This window comes from Rhinoderma darwinii, chromosome 2 (genome assembly GCF_050947455.1).
Source record: "Rhinoderma darwinii isolate aRhiDar2 chromosome 2, aRhiDar2.hap1, whole genome shotgun sequence".
NCBI classification, from domain to species: domain Eukaryota; kingdom Metazoa; phylum Chordata; class Amphibia; order Anura; family Rhinodermatidae; genus Rhinoderma; species Rhinoderma darwinii.
Genome location: NC_134688.1, coordinates 397,819,980 through 397,845,551, shown reverse-complemented (window position 1 = coordinate 397,845,551; position 25,572 = coordinate 397,819,980). Strand labels below are relative to the sequence as shown.

Here is a 25,572-nt window from a genome sequence, read left to right as displayed (position 1 = left end):
TCTCTTTTAGCACTGACCTTAATTCATATTAATCCATTATTGCTAAATATGAGAATATAATAAGAGATAATATGTAAATACTACTATCATAATGTAACCGGTAGCATGTAAAGTGTGATCAGAACTAAACACCATCATGGGGTATAATATGGCAGTCAAATACAAAGCTAAAAAATAAAAACATGGTAAATATAAATAAAAATAAATAACAACAATGGTTTCTACAATTTCATAATATACTGCTGTTATGTAATGAATTTGATTTTGGTGATAATGGAGGGCATCTGAGAAAATTGGGCACCTGCGTTCTGTCATTGGAGAGTAGATATTGTAATGGTCATCACCCCGTTTCTCTACTCTCCATGAGTTTGTTTTCCCTGTGGTTACTCTTCCTGATTTATAAAAAAAAAAAACATATATAAGGATCCATTCACATATGCGTTCAGAGCCTTTGTTCGGTTTCAGTTACTTTTAAAGGCAAGTAGTACAGCATGTAGCGCTATTTTTGCCGTCAAGATGACGGAAACCATTCATTATTTTGACCGGTTGTAAGACATCATTGTTTCTGTTATAAGCGGAAGCCATTTTGCTAGTGTGCACATACCCTAAGATACTCATGGTAATGTGTTTCAGCTATTTCAGCTGCTGAACGGCATCCCAAACTCCTGTTCTGAACGCTGTTCAAAAGGTTGCACCGTAATTACCATACGAAGCACGCTTTTAAACGTCGGTCTGAACAACAATCTTATAAATGCTCTTTATTAATAAATAAATAATAAATAAATAATCTGCAGGAAATTTATACTCATTATTCAATCTAAATGTAAAATTTAATTATTTCATTTTTTATTCTTCTACGAAACAGGTGAGATCAACAATCACATTCACATGTTACTCAAAAGATCTCTTGGAGGTAAAAATAAATCTGTGCTGCTTGTTTTTGTTATACTAATTATAACTAATTTGATTTAATTATTTGAATGCCTATTTTTTTCCACGCATGTCGTAGAGAATACACTTCCCTCACGTCATGTGCAGTCTCAGTTTTACAAGGCAGTGCTCGTAAAGGTTGTGGAATCTTGTACAGTACTGAACTCTGCACGGTTCCTGCTCCATAAAACTGTGACTGTAGGAAAACCTGACATATTTATTACGTGTCAGCTTCAGTAGAAAGGGCACATGAAAGGGCCATTGTACTGATGATCAGTAGAACAGTTAATGGGGTATTTCCATCTTAGAATGTTATGGCTTATCTCTAGGACATGCCACAACATTCTGATCAGGCAGGCAATCACGGAGACTCCCACTGATCGTGAGATGGAAGGAACCAAAGTCCCTTCGACTTTTCACCTACACAGTGGTGCTCAAGTAAATGGGGCTGTGCTGCAGTACCCTGCACAGCAGGTGGCCTGAAGCATCCACATTTAGGAAAACATCTCTTAAGGAACCCTTTGGAGTGGCAGTCGGACCCCCACTAATCTTTAAGTGATAGCATATGCTAACAATATGTCCTCACTTATTGTAGTGGGTATACCTTTAATATTGTGTATACAGATATAGGTACTTGTTTTTCAGTATACTATACTTTATTGTATTATCATGACATTTAGCGGTATGTTTACATGTGGCAGATTTGTTGCATGAATTTCTGCAATTGTTCCATACATCTAAATCCAAAATCAATGCACATCCTACAGAAACGACCCCTTTCAAACGTATGGAACGGATTTTCAATTAAAGAAATTTCTACAACAAATAGGCAACTTGTGAACATACTCTTATAAATGGAGATGCTACAGCGGCCTCTTTATCGAACAATTTAAGAATACAAACAACAGTTTAAAGCTTTTTAATAATATAAAATAGTAATAATTTAACCTAATATTAAATATTAATACAGATAATAAATATATATTAGCAATAACGTAATTTAATCCAATATCATATAAACTACAAGAAGGGTCTTTGAAGGTCTACAGAATTTCCTGGCTACATCCTATGTTCAGTATAACCGAAAGACACAGCATGGATCTGGTCAGCCCAAGGAAAGTACAATGCAGCCGTCAGCAAACATCTGATCAAGTGTGAGCTAGATCCTGGGGCGTGTACCCACAAAGCATCAAAAACATGTATATATATAACCTAAAGAAACAGATGCCAATAGACTAGAAATATAAGAAAAATAGAAAAATACTTTATTGGTTGTGGATTGTTTTTAATTATTGTACACCTATTTGTCATTTTCAATAAAGTATTTTTCTTATATTTCTAGTCTATTGGCATCTGTTTCTTTAGGTTATATATCCTATGTTCAGTAGCGACATCATCCCTATACAGTACTTCACTGAACTAGATGTTTTCGATAGGCCCTTTTTTCCCTTCAAATTGGCATCCTTTAAGACTTTGACTCACAGGACTTGACTTACAAAGAAGGAGGGCAGGCTGGTTTGTTACTGCTCCACTAACTCTGGACCTGCTCACTGCACGCTATCTCCTGCACAGAAACAGTCTTGGATGCTTACTTGGCATTCTGGTAAGTCCTGGTGTGCACCCTGTACTTTGTATTTGTCCCCTTTATTTTTTTTCTCCAAAACACACTGTCCACATGTTAAATCTTACCTCTTCTGGTCCTCTCTACATTTAATCCTTTACTCTACTTTGGTATTCCTTCCAAGTCATCGGGCCTTGCCCTCAGCTTCGTCCCTGTCCAGGCCTTGCTTTTAGGTTCACAAATAGTATATTCTCAAAAACTTGTAATGGAACTGTGTATTTTAAATGACTACACTTAAAGTTATAAAAAAAAATAATATGTAGACCATATGAATCACAGAAGTGGCATGACTGTATGTGCATGAATCAAATTAGTATAGTATCAACTGGTCAGCGTCATACACTCCTCTGTACCACCACCACTTGGCCAAAAAGTAAAACACGCCCAGTTGTCCATTAAGAAACTCATTAGCATAAAGCTAAAATAGGTCATAACTCCGTCAAAAATGATCGTTTTTCTAAATAAAAAAACACTGCTGTAATCCACATTATAGCGCCACATTATAGGCCACTTATAATGTGGTGACAGAGCCTCTTTAAACTCTCTGACTGAGCCACCATTGGAGGACTGCTGGGCGGTATCACATGACGGCACAATGAGCTAGTAAGCAGTGGCTCCTATGTGCACCTGGCTGCCGTGTACTGAAGCGCTCAGTGGTTACATGCTGGCAGCTCAGTAGGAGAGTTGAAATAGATAAGAACACAAAGTACCTTGTTTCATGACAAACACTACAGGCCTGATACTATACAGTGGACTGATTGCAGTGTTTACAGCAGAGGGTGTGTTACTGTATATATGCTCACACAAAAACATGATTTTTATATATATATATATATATATATATATCATTAATTGTCAGTTTTCCGTAAACTGGGTTTCAGAGGGGAGGGGACTAACTGCTATGGTGTCTTCCATACACAGCACAGTGAAAGGGGGAGATCCTGCTCCCCTATTTTTACCCCACACACACACACACACACACACACACACACACACACACCGATGCAGCAGTAGAATGAAGGACATTATACAGCGGTACTGAGCAGTGTTGCTGTAAATCAAGCACTAGGGTGAGACAGTAGAACACGTACTAGGAGCAGCAGAAGTATGAAGGACATTATACAGCAATACTGAGCAGTGTTACCGTGGATCCAGCACTGGGGTGAGACAGTAGAACACTTGCTAAAAGCAGCACCGTCTGTGTCTCTGTCTCTCTGTATCAGCTACCTTCTCCTCCCCCTCCCCTCTCCGTAGACATCTATGGAAAGCAGCTGTAGCCTGATCCCTTCAGAGAGGCTGATAATCCATTATCAGCACTGCCTCACTGAAGGCAGACTTTGCCAGTGAATTGAGAGTAAATTAGTGATTATTACGTAGTGGCCTGCACAGAAGAGAGTGGTATCGTCATAATGCATTCCAACCAGTGGCGTAACTACTGCTGTAGCAGCCAAAGCGGCTGCTACTGGGTCCGTGGCATGAGGGGGCCCACCCATGTTTGGAGGCTCCACCAGCAGCCACTATGGCGACGCCACTGAACACTATGGCAGAGCAGGGAGGTATCTCCCTCCTCTGCCATTAAAAGGGTTGTTCCTACAAAACACATGTATCCCCTATCCACAGGATAGTGGATACATGTGTGATCACTGGGACCCCAAGCAATAAGGAGAACGAGGGACTTTCGGACTTCCGGACTCTGTGTTGGCAGCTCTGTAGAAATTAATGGAGCGCCGCTCGTGCTTGTGCACATGCGTAACCAGCGCTCCTTTCATTTTTATTGTGCTTCCGGACACAGACCAGGGAGTCCGAGATTTCTCATGGAGAACTTCGGTGGACTTTTGGTCCCCCTGTTTTCCTTACCGCTGGGTGTCCCAGCGATTACACATGTATCCCCCATCCTGTGGGGGGCTGTATGGTGCTATATACAGGGGGGCTGTATGGTGCTATATACAGGGGGGCTGTATGGTGCTATATACAGGGGGGCTGTGTGTTGCTATATACAGGGGGCCGTATGGTGCTATATGCAGGGGGCTGTATGGTGCTATATACAAGGGGCTGTATGGTGCTATATACAGGGGGGTGGTATGGTGCTATATACAGGGGGCTGTATGGTGCTATATACAGGGGGGCTGTATGGCGCTATATACAGGGGACTGTATGGCACTATATACAGGTGGGCTGTATGGTGCTATATACAGCGGGGCTGTATGTTGCTATATACAGGTGGCTGTATGGTGCTATATACAGGGAGGCTGTATGGTGCTATATACAGCGGGGCCATATGGTGCTATATACAGGGGGGCCGTATGTTGCTTTATAAAGGAAGTTGTATCGTGCTTTATACAGGGGGCTGTATGATGCGATATACAGGGGGCTGTATGGTGCTATACACAGGGGGGCTGTATGGTGCTATATACAGGGGGCTCTATGGCGCTATATACAGGGGGGGTTGTATGGTGCTATGTACAGGGTGGCTGTATGGCGCTATATACAGGGGGGCTGTATGGCGCTATATACAGGGGGCTGTATGGCATATACAGGTAGTGGGCTGTATGGTGCTATATACAGGAAGGGGGCTGTATGGTGCTATATACAGGGAGGGGGCTGTATTGCGCTATATACAGGGAGGGGGCTGTATTGCGCTATCTACAGGGGGGCTGTATGACGCTATCTTCAGGGGGCTGTATGGTGCTATCTACAGGGGGCTGGATGGTGCTATATACGGGGGGGGGGCTGTATTTCGTTATCTACAATGGGGATGTATGACGCTATCTACAGGGGGCTGTATGGCGCTATATATAGGGAGGGGGTTGTATGGTGCTATCTACGTGGGGGGCTGTATGGCGCTTTATACAGGGAGTGTACAGAGAGAGAGAGGAACTTCTTAATGAGAGCAGGGGCACTGAGGTTTCCTTCCGGCACCCAGGACCTCTCCTCAGGACCAAATCCTCTCTAGTCCACCAAAAAGAAAGCCCTTTCTCCTACCCTTTTGAAGTCCAGGATCTTCCTCACCTCAAACACATCAGATGAACCGCTGGGTGCAATTGCGGGAATAGAAGTCTTACTGTAGCGGTTCAGGACCACAGGCTTCAGGAGGGACACATGAAAGGAGTTGGGGATTCTGAGGGTAGGAGGCAGCCAAAGCTAATAGGAGACAGGGTTTATCTGTTGTAGTATCTCAAAAGATCCGAGGAACCTGGGAGCAAACTTGTATGAAGGCACCTTTAAACTAGTATTCCGTGAGGGCGGCCAGACTTTGGTACCTGGAAGATACTGAGACAGCTCTCTTCTTTTTATATCCGCTTTTCGCTTAATGCGATCGACTGCCAGCAAAATAGAGGACCGGATCTGTTGCCAGATTTGCAGAAAGTCCCCAAATGCAGAGTCAGCAGCGGGTACTTGATATGTAGCCGTCACATGAAGAGGGACTCTAGGATGTTGACTGTATACAATGTAAAATGGTGTGGAAGTGGTGGACTCGCTTGTGTGGTTGTTATACGCGAATTCGGCCCATGGAAGAAGCTGTACCCAGTTATTATGCTGCAAGGAGATGAAGTGGCGGAGATAATTCTCCATGATCTGGTTAATCCTCTCGACTTGCCCATTGGACTGGGGGTGATAGTCTGAGGAAAAGTCTAATCTCACATCCAGTAGTTTACAGAGGGTTCTCCAGAATTTTGAGGTAAATTGAACCCCCTGATTGGACACGATGTGAAGGGGCAAGCCATGCAAGCGTAAGATGTCCTGTATGAAGAGACGCGCCAGTCGGGGAGCAGAAGTAGGCCGGTCAGCGGGATAAAATGTGCCATCTTCGAGAACCGGTCCAACACCCAGACAGTGTTGCATCCTGCTGAGGGAGAAAGGTCTGTGACAAAGTCCATCGCAATGTGCTGTCAGGGGGCATTGGGTAAAGGCAGAGGTTGGAGCAAATCGGCAGGCTTGTAGTGAGCAACCTTGTTAGAAGCACACACTGTGCAGGAAGAGACAAAGTCCACAACATCTTTGGGTAGCGTGGGCCACCAGAAATAACGAACACCAGCGTCCAGCCAGTTTAGAGCTGTGTCCCCAGCGGAGAATTCTTCTCCTGTCTGCCAACCAAACAAAAGTCCTCCCCGGAGGGATGTCTCTAACCTGCAAAGGGTTGGCAGTGACAATGGAGGATGGGTCTATGATACTTTGAAGGGACTCCACCGTGTCATCTGTCTCAAATGACCTGGACCGGGCATCGGTCCTCACATTCTTGTCAGCGGGACGGTAGTGGAGCACAAATTGGACACGGGTGAAGAACAGCGACCACCTGGCTTGACGGGGAGTTTAGTCGTTGAGCCGACTGGAGATAGGTGAGGTTCTTGTGGTCGGTGTAGGTCAGGATGGAGTGAGCTGCGCCCTCTAGCAGATGTCTCCACTCCTCCAGAGCCAATTTGATGGCCAGTAGTTCCAGATCCCCGATAGAGTAGTTGCGCTCTGCAGAGGAAAAAAGTATCGAGTAATAGCCACATACTACTGCCTTTCCTTTCAAGCTCCTCTGGAACAGAAGTGCACCTACACCAACAGATTAAGCGTCCACCTGCAATGAGAACTGCCAAGACACGTCAGGATGATGGAGGATCGAGGCTGAAGTGAAAGCTTTCTTGAGGCTAATAAATGCAGATTCTGCATCTGAATTCCACACCATGGCGTTCACACCCTTCTTGGTAAGGGTAGAGATGGGAGACGTCAGTGATGAGAAGTTAGGGATAAACTGCCGGTAGGAATTGGCGAATCCCAAATAACGCTGTATGGACCTCAGGCCTTGAAGACGTGGCTATTCCGGAACGGACTTTACTTTCTCAGGATACATCTTGAGACCTTGATCCGTGATGATGTAGCCCAGGAAGGGCAGAGAATTCTTCACAAAGACGCACTTTTCCACGCACGTCTCTGGTCCCTGATGTTCCCACAGAGAATTTGCCCATGCCACGGCTTTGCCAGTTAGGAGAGAGATTATGAAGGTGATCCTGGCATCATCAGAAGAGAAGGCCCTGGCATGCAGTCTGAAGTGGATCTGACACTGATTCAGAAATCCCCAGCAGGCCCTCGTGTCTCCATCATAGCGAGAAGGTAAGAAACATAGGGGATCGGCACTGGTACAGACAGGAAGTGTAGCAGGAGGAACAGCAGGAGTACGTGCGGTGACGACTGTGGCTTGAGCAACCAGCCGATGTGCCATGGAGTTCACCATCAGGAGGAGTTGGTCTTGCCGTGACTGAAGGCCAGGCACGAGCGTTCGCATGTGCCCTACGGGATACATCGGACCGGAACGGAAGTGCGCGCTGGCGTCTCCTGGGAAAGAGATGCGAGCCAGCGCCCACAGATCCATGGCTGCGGCCGGCAGGGGGTGAGTAAACTCGACGGTCCGCTACAATTGTTAACCGTTTTATAGAGGCATTCCATCTTATAGCATTTGCTAGGGACTCCTTACCAGGATATAGAGATAAGGCGATATGGGGCAGATTTTTCTCGTCCAATTTATGATCAGTAGTGAGCAAATTTAAAAGTTCCTTGGGATATTTATTACTTTGGCTCCTGGGATTTGCCCATCGATGTATTGCCCATCCCTTTTACTGTGGGCAGTGTTGGGGGCCTTAACTATAGGGGACAATAACTACAGGGGAAGACTATATAGTGGACAATAACTACAGGGGAGGACTATATAGGGGCAATAACTACAGGGGAGGACTATACAGGGGACAATAACTACAGGGGAGAACTATATAGGGGCACTAACTACAGGGGAGGACTATGTGAGGGGCACAAACGACAGGGGAGGAATTTATAGGGGACAATAGCTACAGGGGAGGATTATATAGGGGACAATAACTATGGGGAGGACTATATAAGGGGCACTATCTACAGGGGAGGACTATATAGGGGCACTAACTACAGGGGAGGACTATATAGGGGACAATAACCACAGAAGAGGACTATATAGGGGGCACTAACTACAGGGGAGGACTATAAAAGGGGCACTAACTACAGGGGAGGACTATATAAGGGGCACCAACTACATGGGATGACTATACAGGGGGCACTAACTACAGGGAAAGACTATACAGGGGACACTAACTACAGGGGAGGACTATATACAGGCACTAACTACAGGGGAGGACTATATAGGGGGCATTAACTACAGGGGAGGACTATATAGGGGGCACTAACTACAGGGGAGGACTATATAGGGGGTACTAACTACAGGGGAGGACTATATAGGTGCACTAACTACAGGGGAGGACTATATAGGGGGCACTAACTACAGGGGAGGACTATATAGGGGGCACCAACTACAGGGGAGGACTATATAGGTGCATTAACTACAGGGGAGGACTATATACGGGGCACTAACTACAGGGGAGGACTATATAGGGGCACTAACTACAGGGGAGGACTATATAAGGGGCACTAACTACAGGGGACTATATAGGGGCCCCTATCTACAGGGAACACCTCAGCGAGCACTATCTACACGGAATGCCACAGGAGGCACTATCTACAGGATATCGCTACAAGGGGCACTATCTATAGTGAACAATAATAATAACGCCACAGGGGGCCCTATCTACAGGGAACGCTACTATCTACATAGGGCACTACGGGGAGCACTATCTACAGAGGGCTCTATGGGGAGCATTATCTACAGTTGACACTAAGGGGAGCACTATCTACTGGGGGCTCTATGAGAGGCACTATAGGGGGTTTTACACTGGGTGACTATCGTGCATACCAGCGTTCATAGAACGCTCGTTGCCGATAATTGCCCTGTGTAAAAAGGTCAGCGATCAGCAGATATACGAGCAAATGCTCGATCATCTGCTGGTCGTATCGTTTTAAAAAAGTAAACTATCACCGTTGTCGGCAGCACATCTCTCTGTGTAAGCAGGGAGACACGCTGACGAAATGATAATGTACGAGGACGAGCAATTGTAGTCTCGACCGCTCGTCCCCATACATAACTCTGATGTATTGTTGATCGGCGCTCACTGCATATATGTATATATGTACTGAGCTTGGTTCTGGTGCTGTATGTATGTACTGAGCTTTGTTCTGGGAATGTATATATGTATTGAGCTTTGTTCTTGTGCTGTATATATGTACTGAGCTTTGTTCTGGTGCTGTATATATGTATGAGCTTTGTTCTGGTGCTGTATATATGTACTGAGCTTTGTTCTGGTGCTGTATATATGTATGAGCTTTGTTCTGGTGCTTTATATATGTACTGAGCTTTGTTCTGATGTTGTATATATGTATGAACTTTGTTCTGGTGCTGCATATATGTATGAGCTTGGTTCTGGTGTTGTATTTATGTACTTGGCTTTGTTCTGGTGCTGTATATATGTACAGCACCAGAACAAGAACCAGTATATATGTACGATCTTGCTCCTGGCACAGTATCTGTGCATTAGCCAGGAGAGTTGTCACGGCTTACTGCGCACGCCACACTGTCCTCCACCCTTCTCAGAGTCCACAGCCTAACTAAATGGGCTGAGCATGCTTAGGATATTGAATGTGCGCATATAGGGCTATACGTAATGGTTGAGTTTAATATATGAGTGTGGGTAGGTAGGTATGTACGCTTATGTAATTATATACATAGTGTGGAAATCCAAACTAACACATTCCGGACAGGGAATTTCTTTATTTAGAGTGCACTTTAATATACGGCGCATTTGGAATATCGTAATTGTTTTATTTTTATTAGAATCATCTTCCGACACATATGTCTTTGTCCGCAAAACAGGGAACCGGCTGTTAAAAATTTGAATCCCACCCCTGTGTGTAGGGTACCACCTATTTATATATTCCATGTATTTAGTGTGTAAGGACCAAACGTTTGGGTTTTACAATAGATTTTTTTTCAATGTTGAAGCATCAGTAGCTATTCATGTTCTTTCTCTAGGTCTTGTTTAGGTGTAATCACCATGAGGTGAATAGAGCCTAGGAAGATTTAAGGTTGAATGGCTACAAGTGACAACTACCATTACGGCTCATTTAGTGAGTTTTAAAAATTTTACAAACATGAAAAGGTGAAATGTTTTTCTGGAAAAGAAAACTCAAAATTTCAGCTTTTACGCAGATTTAGATCATTCTAAAACCCATTCTAAAAGTCAAAGATTCTAATAGTCTGCAACTCAGTCCAGCTTAGCCTTTACTCCTGGGAATCAGGCTATTTTTTGTGATGCCCAGGGGCAAAATATGCTGCATATGCAGAACCTGTAACTGGTGAAGAATATAAAGTGAAGGTTCAGCAACATAAATAGAAATTCCATAATATATTCCTACTATTCTAATATTTTAATCAAGGTTTCCCAGCTTAGCGCAGCTGCTTTTTATGTAGTATACAGGTTGTGGCAAAAGAGAGTCCGTGGTCTAACAAATTTACAAGGAAGGAATTCAAATTCTGCACTACTCTGCAAGATTATTTTTTGCTTGATCATGGTGAATATCATAAAAGTTTGATGACAACACAAAATGGCTGTACAGGTGAAATAAGGATAAACTAGAAAGGTAATAGCAGAACTATGAATTTTACGTTGCAAGCCTCAAGTTAATATTGGTGCTTTTTATTTTTGTTTTGCTGTCTGCATCGACAACAGATTCTTCTAGTGTCTCTCCTCTTATTTCACCAACAAACAGCCCCACTACAGGTATGTAAGCCATACAAAACTATGTTTTCAAAAACCAGCACCATTTAAACAAAATTAAAAAAATTGTGGTTTTGCTATGAGGATATGATAACAGAGGGTGAATATGCTGCATAAACGTATGCAGTGTATCTGTCCTTGAACCCGCAGGTAATTTCCGTAAAAAGAACGCACCAAATTGTGGTACAGATTTTCGGGTAGAATCTCCGCTGCGGAAAACAGTGCTGGCCAGTACTTACCTCCCGGATGTTGTCATAGTGACACGTACCTCTGTTCTCTGTGCAGCCCGACCTCCTGTGATGATGCTATAGCCTATGTGATTGGCTGCAGCAGTCGCATGAGATGAAACATCATCCCAGGAGGCCTGGTTGCACGAAGAACACGGGACGGGTCGTTATGATGGGTAAGTATTGGCTTTACATTATTATTTTTTTAAAGTTATTTTTTTCAGATTTACGATTATTGCGTCGGAATAGCTGCTTTTTCACCGCAAAAATCGCAACATTTGCTATTTGTTGCGGGTTTTACCTCCCCATTGTATTCAATGGAAAAAACCAACAACAAAAGAGCAGCAATTCCACAGCATAAATTTCCATAACCCCAGTGTTTCTAGTTGCGATGACAAATACTGTGTAAATGAACTGTGACTATAGCAAAAAAAAGTGTGACATGTAAACATGTACAAGAAAAAATCATGTGTACTTTTGGCATAAATTTCACAGGTTCCATTTTGAGAAGTTATTTTTATTGTTCTAGACAGCACTGCAAAAAAGTTTATGGATATATAAAAAAAAAAAAAAGATAAATTTATGTCTAAAAACGATTACATTTATATCCCTTTTTGTGTACATGGCTCAGTGATTAGCACTTCAAATCCAACCATGGAGTTTGTATGTTCTCTACGTCTTTATGTGGAATCCCTTTGGGTACTCCAGTTTCTTCCCTCCAAAAACATAGTGATTAGCTTCCCATGAAATTGGTTCTAGTGTGAGCATCTCTATGATAGGGAAATTAGAATTGTGAGCCCCATTGGGTACATGGACTGATGTGAATAGTGACAATCTCTGTACAGATTAGTGAAATATTTTGATGCTTTTTAAACATATACCGCAAGTGGAATGGCTAAATCTAGTATGACTAGAGCCTAAATGCCAAATTATATATCAATGTCATAACCACAATTAAAAACTGTATAACAATTATATAACTAGGCAGAAATACTCATGGGACATTGCAGATTGCTGGTAATTTGGATAAAATGATTTCTGTTTTCTTTCTTTTACTATACAGCGCTGTTTGGGAATTCCACTAGTGAAGCACAGATGGATAACACAGGTATAAAGAGAATACTATTTTATATTTTCTTCGTTTTAGTTTAGGCGCTTTAGAAAGCATTTTTTTTTGTGATAAGCTTCAAAGTCTTTTCTATATTATGACAATAATAAAGAGCTAAAAATTTGTGCATTTACATTTTAGTGTTGTTTCAAATAATTTTCTGTATATTTTCTCATAATAATTTTTTACAGGGTCTAATACATTGACCAGTGGCACTAATACATTCTCAGCACTAGAGACCACAAATACAACTAATGGTAAGTACCAATTTCAATGAGCGCAGAAAATCATAAAGATAAGTAGGGAGCTTTATTACTGAAATGCAAATATATAGGGTGCAAAATAGAAGGTCCTGAGAGAAACAGAAAAGGAGATGGGGAAAGGACAGCCATATATCACATCCTACTGGAGTGACTTCTATTTTAGGTATGTAAATTAAATTCATATATAATGAATATATATTAAACTTATTTTAAAGGTTTAATACAGAAAAAATTATCTTCTGAGATATCATAGATACATGTCCGAATATCATATGGAATCTGTGAGCATGGACCACTAAAACTTTATAGAACACAGGGGAGGAGGTGCTCTTTTGCGACTGCTCAATGATTTTGGTTCCTGTAATCTCTGGTACAACATTCTAAAGGGGGTTATACACTGGGCAACTATCGGGCAAACAATTGCTCATTCATCTGCTGAACGTACGTTTTTAAAAAGTAAAATATTATCACTGTCGGCAGCACATCTCTCTGTGTAAACAGGGAGACGTGCTGTCGATTTGATAATTATGTATGGGGACAAGTGATCGGAGTAACGACCGTTCGTCCCCATACATAGTTCCTTGTGATAGCAGCAAACGAGCGCCGATCAACGAGCTGTCTCGTTGATCGGCGCTCGCTGCCCCAGCCAAATTCGGCCGATGTAATAGGGCCTTTAGTGACGCCATTGATTTAAATGTCTACTTTCTTACAATGTTATAATAGATATATTCATCAATGATGGTGTTTGGGAACTAGAGTTCTGAGCTGATTTTGATTACATGTCCTTGTATTGAGTTGAATATCCTAATCCAGGGTTTAGGCTTGCATATTTGCAATTCAGATTCTGTATTTTCCATGTCAAGGTTTTGCACAGGAAAGATCCAACATCTGGGTCGATGCCATCAAAATCAGCGGGCTCTATTAACAACATCTAATGTACACCGATCAGCCAAAGCATTAAAGCCACTGACATGTGAAGGGAATAACATTAATTATCTCGATAAAATGGCGTCCGTCAAGGGGTAGGATATATTAAGCAGAGAGTGAACAGTCAGTACTTAAAGTTGATGTGTTGGAAACAGGAAAAATGGGGGAGTGCAGGAACGTGAGTGACTTTGACAAGGGCCAAATTGTAAAGCCTAGACAACTGGGTCACAGCATCTTCAAAACCCCCCTCCAAAAGTATTGTAGGGGGATCCCTGTATGCAATGGTTAGTACCTACTAAAAGTGGTCCGAAGAAGGACAATCACTGAATCAGTGACCGGCCCATGGGCGCCCTAGGCTCTTTGATGCGCATGGGGAGCAAAGGCTAGCCCATCTTGTCCGATACCACAGAAGATCTACTGTAGCACAAATTGCTGAAAAATTGAATGTAGCTATAATAGAAAGGTGTCAGAATACACCGTGCATCGCAGCTTGTCGTGTTTGGAGCTGCAAAGTCCCATACTCACACATGTCCACCATCAAAAGTGCCTACAGTGAGCACGTAAACATCACAACTATGGAGCAAGAAGAAGGTTGCCTGGTCTGATGAATCACATATTCTATTCATCATGTGGATAGCCACGTACCTGTGCGTTGCTTACCTGGGGAGGAGACGGCACCATGATTCACTATAAAAAGGGCAGGATTTTTCGTGTCACATTGAATGATTATTTATGTTATACTATATTGTAAAGCAGGATAATAGGTTAAACTAAATGGACATATGACCTTACCAACTATATAATAGGGGATCCTAGCTCTTAATTTTGCGGAACTCCAATTTCACAGATCCCTCCGCAAGCAGTACTTTGGTAAAGGCACAGAAATCTGTACTGCACAGCAACATTAGGATGAGCAAACTGAATAAATATATATTGGCTTTTTTACCTATGCCATAGTTAAAATGTACATGAATACTGTAGGCAAGTTTATGGCTATGTCTTTATTTGAATAAATGTCTTTGATCTTTGCCTTAGGGTATCAATAAACAGTTCAATTCTAGTTTACTAGCGTTCATTCTCCTTGGTAAACTAATGAATCTCTTGTTTCAATGTTATAGTCACTGAATTTTCCATTGGCACGTCCAGAAGCAATACACTTTGGACATCATCAGTGAACACAAATGGTTAGTATATCTATATATTCTCCTGCATGAATGGTAAAAACATAATAAAATACAATATACATACTTGATGGGAAATTATCCTTTAACATTATTATTGAGAGCAATATACAGTGCATTCAGAAAGTCTTCAGACCCTTTCACTTTTTGTTATGTTGAGGCCTTGTGCATAAATAAATATAACGTTTTTCTCCATCATTCTGCACTCAAATGTATTAAAAATTCAAAACTCAAATTTCACATGGACATAAGTATTCAGACCCTTTACTATGACAATTGAAATTTAGCTCTGGGGGCCACCCATTTCTCTAGATCCTCTTTGAAATGTTTCTACACCTTGATTGGAATCCACTTGTGGTAAATTCATTTGATTGGACATGATTTGGAAAAACACACCCCTGTCTATATAAGGTCTCACAGATGACAATGCGTATCAGAGCAAAAACTAAGCCATGAGAAGGAAAGAACCGCCTTTAGATCTCTGAGACAGTATTGTGTGAAGGCACAGATCTGGAGAAAGGTACAAATAAAATTCTGCTTCACTGAAAGTTCCAAAGAGCACAGTGGCCTTATAATTCTTAAATGGAAGTAGTTTGGAACAACCAGGACTCTTCCTAGAGCTGGCTGCCTCACCAAACTAAGTAATCGGGAGAGAAGGGCCTTGGTAAGAGAGGTGACCAAGAACCCAATGGTCACTGTGGCTGAGCTCCAAAGATCCTGCGTGCAGATGGGAGAATCTTCCAAAAGGTCAACCATCACTAGCATCACTCCACCAATTTGGGCTTTATGGCAGAGTGGCCAGAAAGAAGCCTCTCCTCCGTAAAAGACACATGAAAGCCCGCCTGGAGTTTGCAAAAAAAGCACCTATAGGACTCTCAGACTGTAAGAAACAAGATTCTGTGGCCTGATGAAAGCAAAATTTAACTTCTTGGCCTCAATTTTAAGCGTCATGTCTGGAGGAAACCAGGCACTGCTCATCGCTTGCCCAATACCATCGCTACAGTGAAGCATGGTGGTGGCAGCATCATGCTGTGGGGATTGTTTTAAGCGACTGGGACAGGGAGACTGGTCAGGGTTGAGGAAAAAGATGAATGGAGCAAAGTACAGAGATATTCTTAATGAAAACCTGATCCAAAGTGCTCTGGACCTCAGACTGGGCTGAAGGTTCACCTTCCAACAAGACAATGACCCTAAGCACACAGCCAGGACAACACAGGAGTGGCTTAGGGACAACTCTTTTAAATTTTATTGAGTAGACCAGCCAGAGCCCTGACTTGAACACAATCGAACATCTCTGGAGAGACATGAAAATGTCAGTCCCCATCCAACCTGACAGAAATTGAGAGGATCTGCAGAGAATAATGGCAGAAAATCCCCAAATCCAGGTGTGCAAACCTTGTGGCATCATACCCAAGAAGACTGGAGGCTGTTATCGCTGCCAAAGGTGCTTCAACTAAGTACTGTTTAAAGAGTCTGAAAACAATATTATTATTAATTATTAATATTATTATAATATGAATAAAAGGGTCAATGCAATATTTTAGTTTTTCGTTTTCAATAAATTTGAAAAGATTACTAAAATTCTGTTTTCACTTTGTCATTACGGGGAATTGAGTGCAGAATTATGGGGAAACACGTGAATTTTTTCTATTTTAACACAAGGCCTAACCAAAATGTGAAAAAATTAAAAGGGTCTGAAGACTCTCTGAATGCATTGTAGTATGCAGAAAATCTAGAAGTAATTCTTACCAGTGACTTAGCCTCTTCATTATTTTATCTCTTTCAAAAACTGTTTGTTACCTAGGGGAGTTCGACACCACAAAAATTATCTGTGCTGTCAGTCCTCCTCACCCTTTCTTCCTCCATCCATCATGTCCCAATGATGTTATTTAATTTTTTTTTTCTTAAAAAAATCCCAATACTGTAGATCCTTTTCTACAACAGCAAAACGTTTAGAAGTGATAGTGAGTCTGTATCTGCTGTGCATGTACAAAATTGCAAATCAGCACATTTCAGAATAGAGCATTTGTGCTATGTAAAATATAAACCCGTTCTTTTCCTCTTTATAAATGATATGGTGTTTTGATTGTTTTCAGGAAATGATACTTTTTCAAACAGTAGTACATTCTCAACTACTTCAATTACAACAAGCATAAATAATGGTGAGTAATTTAATATCAGAAATTACATTTACGTGTATCACCTCTTGCTGCTAAACAAAAAGATTAAAAAAAAGAGAAGGAACGACTCTATGTCAGTATTCAGTCATTGATCCCAATTGAACACCTGCCAGTACTGTTTGTGTGACCAGCAGCTGCTTTCAATGTCTGCATGGGAGTTGGCGCAGCAGAGAGCACTGCAGCAAAACTGCAGGATTTTCTAAAACCTTGACCACAATCGGGGGCTTCCATGACAGAAGCGAGATTATAGTAAATTATTCTTGTATTGACATGTGGTTTAACCACAGTTTTCTGGAGCAAATGCATTGAAAAATATGGAATGAAGCCCCATGGCCACTTTTTCTAGCAAAATGTTTTTAAATTATGTCAAAACAAGGAGGGCAGAGCTGCACAGGGGCACTCTGTGTGGCACAAAATCCCCAGAAATCTGGTATTGTTAAGAAGTGTGCAACATCATAGAATGAAATATGGGACAAACTGAACCACTTACCACTTATACAATGCTGAATGCATAAAAATGTTGGCAAATTATCTATATCATTGTATCATCTTTGTGAAAATTTATATTCGTAATTTAACAAGGCAAAACTATTTTATTGTAAATATAGGTAAGGCTTCATGCACACAACCGTCAATTATGACCCGTAATTCCAGGCACGGACGGCCGCGGGCAGCCGGCTATTTTTTACGGCCCGTGCTCCCATAAAATATAGGAGCACGGTCCATAAAATAAAAAAATAGGACATGTCCTATTTTTTTGGGCAGGTTTCTACGGCACGGACACCCTCCCATAGACATACGGGAAGGTGTCCGTCGGCCATAGAAATGAATGGGCCCGTAATTACGGACCGTAATTACAGGCGTTTTTACAGTTGTGTGCATGGGGCCTTAGTAAAGTAAAGTGTATTCTGTAAATACAATGTTATTTTACAAATTTCACAACTTTTCCTTAGTTTACAATATATTTTTGTTTCTCGCAGGGAGTAGTAGTTGGAGTAGTAGTAGCGTCACTTCTCAGCATACGTATTTGACCTCTGAGTTCAGCCAAACAACAAATGGTAAGCAAATTCTGCTCCGTGAATAGAGAAAATATGGTTCATATTGAGAGGCTTATTACACCTATGAAATCACAATCAAAGGACTAGCATTCTCATAGGTATGTGAGAACTGCATTATTAAATAGTAAACTGGTGAGTGAATGGCCTCCCACTTATTAGGAGTTACTAGTAATCATACGGCACTCAACACTATTCGGTATACAGTACAATACACTTAATCTTCTCCTGATGTCATTTAGGGCGCGTTCAAACATGGCGGAAATATTCTTGCACAAATTACGCTATGAATCTGCAGTTTTACAGTTCGCCCAGACATGGTGGATTTTGCTGCGGACTTTTCGCAGATTTCATACTTTGCATTGAAAAGGCTGAAATCCGCAGTGAAAATCCGCTGCTTCTCCACGACATACTGTTATTTTCTGCTATGTCTGCAGTAAGTTACCTAAAAAGCTATAGAAACCAAAAGTCAAAAAAGTCTGCTGCGGATTTCCATTGCGGTCTGTCTGCAGCGGAATTCCGCTGCAAATCCGCCACGTCTAAACATGCCCTTAGAGTTAGACTTTGAGTTGTATGAACATTAACCTGCTCAAACATCAGATGTGGGAAAACTACTCATCAAAAACAGCAATGTGTGCATCATGCTTCCTTTTCCTGAGGACAAGCCAAGGCCACAGTAGTCTTAGGTTTCATAATTCGCTTCCTTGCTTTTAGAAAGGCATCACTTGGAGGCCAACAGTTACAGGACATAATCAGGAAATGCAAGAATTTCGGCTCTGGAAAGCTAGAATAAGATTTCCATTGTGGAAATAGAAAAAAAACATATTTTGCCCATATTAACCAAAGTAAAATGAGCACTTGCTGAAGAAGTTAAAAAAATAATATTACATTGATTAGTTCTAGTGCACGGTATTAACTATAGAGAATAAAGCCTATACTTTGCTGTTATAATAGGTTTTTCAGATTACAGGCATGGGCATACACAACTTGCTTTCTGCAATACCATATTACCATATAATGTTGGTTATTATTGTTAATGTGTGCTTTAATGCCCAGGTTCTCAACCTTTGATGTATGTACCCCCTGTCATGCATGCCATGGCTTTAGAGGGTATTCATACTGAGCTTATGCTGTACATTCAATAAACAACAAAGTGTATGATTATAGCCTTTGGGATACTTTAAGGTTATTTATTTGAGTAGAGGGTAGTTGGCTTAGAAACATTGAGAAACTCTGCTCTAGTGGTTAGGACATACATATTCTCCTCTCTCTTTAACCCCTTGTAGACCAAACCATTTTTTATCTTAAGAACCCCCAAAAAAAATGTTGTTTTTGCCCCAGCATACTGGCGGTCATACATTTTTTTAATATATTGAAGTATATAGTAACAGTGAATCAGCTCAACTGTGGTTCGCCACCAATTCAAGCCAGATCCATATTTTTCTGCTTGGCTTGGAATGCAGGGATGTACAATCCCACTGGTTAAGTAAAATGTAATCCAAATAAAGAGCGTGAGAAGGGCAATTCCAATAAAACATTACTTTTATTTCAAGCAATCTATTAATTCAGTAAGCATCACAACATATCGTAAAACATAGGGAAAACGCTTATGCATTTCAAACCATGTGGGTTCATCAGAATTACTCAAATTTTATCTTATCTGTATAGTTGTCACCTAAGCTGAGGGAGCACTACTACAGATGTCAATGACGTGGAAAATGGATTTAGGTAGTACATCAGTTGTTTTATCTGTTGAGTAAAAGTACCCCTGAAAAACCTAAGCAACGTATTCTGAATGGAGGATCTATATATAAATGAATAGCCATGTCTCATTACATTATATTGAATGTGATTATCCTAAAACTGTTACAATATTAAATGATTGTGTTTTTTCTGTATTTGCATTATTACAGGAAGTATGAATTGCTCCTCCAATGACACAAATGCTTTTCAGAACTGTAAGTGCTTATATCACTAACCTTAAACATGGAACCAGAGTCCCAATGCAAAATAAAAACCAGAACATGTGACATCATTAAGAACATCAAAACAGCTGGTTTAGTGATCTTCTAGTGACTAAAATGTGGGACATACACATAAATTATATAATCCTATAGTAAAGCTCATAAGGAGCCCAACCTTCCCCTGAACTTTCTGACAAATATAGTACTTTTGTTTCTATTACAGTTAATATCCACTAATTTTGTAACATATTTTTATAGGGATTGGAGGTTTGTTCTTCACACTTAGAACTACAAATTCCCTGCTTCACTTCATTCAGTCATTGAAGTAAATGCTACGTGGGGCACCCTGCTTATGGATTTAAACAAATGTGTGGGACAAGTTGTTCAAAACCGTGCCCCTACGCACCGCAGTCCCAATAGCAGTCGTGTGATCTGCCTCTATGGAAGAAACGTTACGAGTTTGTGCAGTTTTCACCTTAGGCCACATTTATAAACTTCTTCCTAAGGCTTCGTTCACATGAGCGTCGGGACTCCGTTCATGGGTTCCGTCAGAGCTTTCCATAAGGGGAACCTATGAACGGAATCCAAACTGAAACAAACGGAAACCATAGGTTTTACTTTGCATCACCATTGATTTCATTGGTGACGGATCCGGTGCAAATGGTTTCCGTTTGTCCCCGTTGTGTACTAGTGCTGTCGTTTTGACGGAATGAATAGCGCAGTCGACTACAGTATTGATTCCGTCAAAACGATGACACAAGAGGGCCTTTTATGTTTTCATGACTTCAACAATATTAGGCCTCATTTACACGAGCGTGTGCGTTTTGCGCGCGCAAAAAACGCTGCGTTTTGCGCGCGCAAAAGGCACTTGGCAGCTCCGTGTGTCATCCGTGTATGATGCGCGGCTGCGTGATTTTCGCGCAGCCGCCATCATATTGATGAGGCTAGTCGACGCCCGTCACTGTCCAAGGTGCTGAAAGAGCTAACTGATCGGCAGTAACTCTTTCAGCACCCTCGACAGTGAATGCCGAACACAATATACACCATCCTGTGAATAAAAAAAGACTTTCATACTTACCAAGAACTTCCTGCTTCCCCCAGTCCGGGCTCCCGGCCGTTGCCTTGGTGACGCGTCCCTCTCTTGTCATCCGGCCCCACCTCCCAGGATGACGCCGCAGTCCATGAGACCGCTGCAGCCTGTGATTGGCTGCAGCCTGTGCTTGGCCTGTGATTGGCTGCAGCCTGTGCTTGGCCTGTGATTGGCTGCAGCTGTCACTTTGACTGAACTGTCATCCCGGGAGGTCGGACCGGAGTTTTATCGGTAAGTCAGAACGTCTTTTTTTTTTTACAGGTTCATGGATTTTCGGAGCGGAAGTCACTGTCCATGGTGCTGAACCAGTTTAACGCTTTCAGCACCGTGGACAGTGACTGTCTCCTGACGTCGCGTACCCGAACATTTTTTACCGGTTTCGGTCAAAACGAGTTTGGCCGAACCCGGTGAAGTTCGGTGCGCTCATCTCGAATTTGACACTCCGTTTGGATGTTTGTAAACAGAAAAGCACGTGGTGCTTTTCTGTTTACATTCAGGAGTTTGACAGCTCTTGCGCGAATCACGCAGTTCGCACGGAAGTGCTTCCGTGCGGCATGCGTGGTTTTCACGCACCCATTGACTTCAATGGGTGCGTGAGTGCGCGAAAAACGCACGATTATAGAACATGTCGTGAGTTTTTTTCTGCGCACACGCAATGAGCGCAATTCACGCATCGTCTAAACTGCCCCATTGACTAATATAGGTGCGTACGACATGCGTGCAAAGCACGCGCGTCGCACGCGCGTATAATACGTTCGTGTAAATGAGGCCTTATGATGCTTACTTCTGCTACAGTGGTAGCTTATTAGCACTGGTCTGGTACCACATCAGACATTCAGTATTTGCATGTACCATATTTGTACTGTATGAATTACACAGTGTGGTTTATTTATCATTCACTTGATAAACTCGTATAGCCGGCAAAGAGATTACTACTTATTCAGTTGATATGCCTTAGTAGCAAAGGAATGAATTAGGGTATGTTCACACGAGGGCGTCCGTAACGGCTGAAATTACGGGGATGTTTCAGCCTGAAAACATCCCCGTAATTTCAGCCGTAACGGCATGTGCAGGCGCTTGAACGCTGCGTCCATTACGGACGTAATTGGCGCTGCTATTCATTGGAGTCAATGAATAATGGCTCCAATTACGCCCAAAGAAGTGACAGGTCACTTCTTTGACGCGGGAGTCTATTTACGCGCCGTCATTTGACAGCGGCGCGTAAATTACCCCTCGTGTAAACAGACAAACGTCTGCCCATTGCTTTCAATGGGCAGATGTTTGTCAACGCTATTGAGGCGCTATTTTCGGACGTAATTCGGGGCAAAAACGCCCGAATTACGTCCGTAATTAGTGCATGTGAACATACCCATACAGAGATTATTTCACAATACTTACATTCCTGTTCAGCCCTGACTCAAAATACAGTGTGCTTTGGAGTATTTAATTCCTCTGAGTCAGAAAGAGGTGGAAAAAAGAACAACACCCATAAAATAATAGAGTGTTTGGTAGTTAATGGTGTATACCCAAATCGTGTCTAGGACAGCACCAACTGTATTACAGTTCAATAACATCAGTTTTACCAGCAATAAGCGTTAAACATTTCTGATTGCACTCTAAGGGTATGTGCACACGAGAACTGGCTTTTACGTCTGAAAAGACAGACTGTTTTCAGGAGAAAACATCTGCGTCGTTTCAGACGTAAATGCTCCTCGTATTATGCGAGGCGTCTTTGACGACCGTATATTTGAGCTGTTCTTCATTGAATTCAATGAAAAACGGCTCAAATTACGTTTCAAAGAAGTGTCCTGCACTTCTTTGACAAGGCAGTCATTTTACGCATCGTCGTTTGACAGCTCTCAAACGACGACGCGTAAATTACTGGTCGTCGGCACAGTACGTCGGCAAACCCATTCAAATGAATGGGCAGATGTTTGCCGACGTATTGTAGCCCTATTTTCAGGCGTAAATCGAGGCATAATACGCCTCGTTTACGACTGAAAATAGGTCGTGTGAACACAGCCTTACTTAAAAAGGGACAAACCCTGTCCATATACACATTTAGGACATATGGACGTCACAGAGGGGGTTCCCCAGCTAGGGCACCAAGTCTATGAGACAGAATGTTGCACTTGAGCCATTCATGTCATATCATTCATTTGAAAGGCCGCCATTTACTACGCCTCCTCTGGCAAAATCAGCCAATTTTCCAGGGTGACGAGTATCGGACCTGTAGTGAACAGCTGACCGCGGCTGATTTATTTTCTAAAAAAACTCTCCCACAGAAGATTTTCTGGCATTCTTGCTGCTGTAACTTAGATACCACTAATTGTACATTTTACCACCGCAACCATATCTGCTGTTAGTGAATAAGAGTTCACACGTTACAGGTTACATGGCACTTTATGGTAAAAATGTATGCAAAAATATCATGTTTCCACAGTTGCGAATTCTATGAACATGTCTAGCAACAGTTTTATTTTTGAGTTTTTTGTGTGCTAAGGCTGTGGTACACAACTGCACCGCAGTCACTGAAGCTTCCCTGTATATGAACCCAACCTTACGGCTCTACGCATAAGCTATATGTGTAGTATCTAGGTTGGGATCAGATCCCTTCCTGGAAGATCAGCAAGCCTTTCCCAAAGGATAGAATGTAATATTTTGCTATAGCAGTTTTTGGGGATTTTACAATAACACTAATAATGGGTTTGTTAAATTTTTATTTACAGGGCATTTGGATATTTGTAATACAACTTGTGATTACGGTTCAGGTACATTCTTTATATTATGAATTTTATACACATTATATACTTTGTGTTTTTTCCTCTATTATCTCTATTATCAAATCAACAAAGGGAGGTATTTTTTTTTTTATAAGTAAATCATTTAAGTACAGTTAGATTTATGTAATGAGGGAAATGTTGTATCATGTCTCAAAGGCATTAGGTGGGTTATCTGGTTTAGGCACCCTGATATTATGTGCTCTATTAGGACACGAAGCTTACTGTAAGGCTCCGCTTACAGTTGCTTTAGGTCTTTTCTGTCAGGTTTCTGTTGCTTTTTGAAGGCCAGAATAGTGTAGAATTCTGGGCTATTCTTTCCAGTAAAAAAAAAAAAGAATTTAAGCAATTATAAAGGCTCTGTTCACAACTGGGTCATGGCTTCCGTTTATGTATCAGATACGTTGTACGACGGACATCGACTTATAATTGGTCAGCCAGGTTCCGTCAAGGCTTCCGTAGATTTTTAATCGAATCGAACTTGCAATGGAGCTTCCAATGCAAATGTGAAAACAAAGCCTTACCCATTATCAGTGTCAGTAGGGGTACACAAAAACAGATCTTAACTGAGCATGATAGATCAGAACGGAGCCGTCATATCCACCATGGATCCTATAAAAATGGTAACCAAGACCGAAATGTGAACAGAACCTTTTTTTTTAAAAGAGCCCTTCATTATTGATAATGCTGATTTAGGGTATGTGCACACGTGAACTGTCTTTTATTTCTGAAAAGACAGACTGTTTACAGGAGAAAACAGCTGCCTCGTTTCAGACGTAAAAGTTCCTCCTCGTATTATACGAGGCGTCTTTGACGCTCGTAAATCTTGAGCTGCTCTTCATTGACTTCAATGAAGAACGGCTCAAATTACGTTGCCCTGCACTTCTTTGCCGAGGCAGTCAATTTACGCGTCGTCGTTTGACAGCTGTCAAACGACGACGCGTAAATTACAGGTCGTTGGCACAGTATGTCGGCAAACCCATTCAAATGAATGGGCAGATGTTTGCCGACGTATTGTAGCCCTATTTTCAGGCGTAAAACGAGGCATAATACGCCTCGTTTACGTCTGAAAATAGGTTGTGTGAACCCAGCCTAAAGGTTCTCCTATCAGTGAAACTCCCCATGGCCAGCTTATCTCTTTGGGACTCCACAAACCTTTATATTATTAAAGCTGACCATGGACATGAGATTTAAACTGGCTATCAGATGCAAAAAAATATCTGTTTTACTACTGTATATTGGCCTTACAGATGTATACAAACATGCACAGACATAGAAAGGCAGTGTGGAGAGAAAAAATAATAATCTCTTTCATAACATCATTCTATAACAGTAGAATGAACTTAGGTTGTGGATAACTACAAGTTAAAATAATATATTTGCACAAAGAAATATGGTCAATTAATGTCCAAAACTTTAAAAAAAAACAAAAAACATTTCATTTGATTCTATCTACAGTAGGACCAGTTATACTGCAATTACATTGAATACGATTTACATCAATCTTTGGTACTAATAAAATAGTTATGCCAGTACATATTATGCCTTTTTTTTAATGGATTTGTATTTTG

General features: G+C 41.7%; 1 protein-coding gene across 2 annotated transcripts in view; it reads left to right on the top strand.

Annotated features, from left to right (window-relative positions):
• Positions 1-25,572, top strand: part of ADGRG2 (adhesion G protein-coupled receptor G2) — a 119,345-nt gene that overhangs the window by 61,025 nt on the left and 32,748 nt on the right. Inside the window, exons 5-13 of one of the 2 annotated variants that reach the window (XM_075854021.1) lie at positions 866-913; positions 11,179-11,229; positions 12,517-12,561; positions 12,753-12,818; positions 14,870-14,935; positions 17,029-17,094; positions 18,093-18,170; positions 20,081-20,125; positions 23,951-23,992. In XM_075854021.1, the coding sequence (XP_075710136.1) occupies positions 866-913; positions 11,179-11,229; positions 12,517-12,561; positions 12,753-12,818; positions 14,870-14,935; positions 17,029-17,094; positions 18,093-18,170; positions 20,081-20,125; positions 23,951-23,992 (507 nt within the window). The remainder of the gene's footprint in view (positions 1-865; positions 914-11,178; positions 11,230-12,516; positions 12,562-12,752; positions 12,819-14,869; positions 14,936-17,028; positions 17,095-18,092; positions 18,171-20,080; positions 20,126-23,950; positions 23,993-25,572) is intronic. The other variant, XM_075854022.1, reaches the window with a different exon arrangement.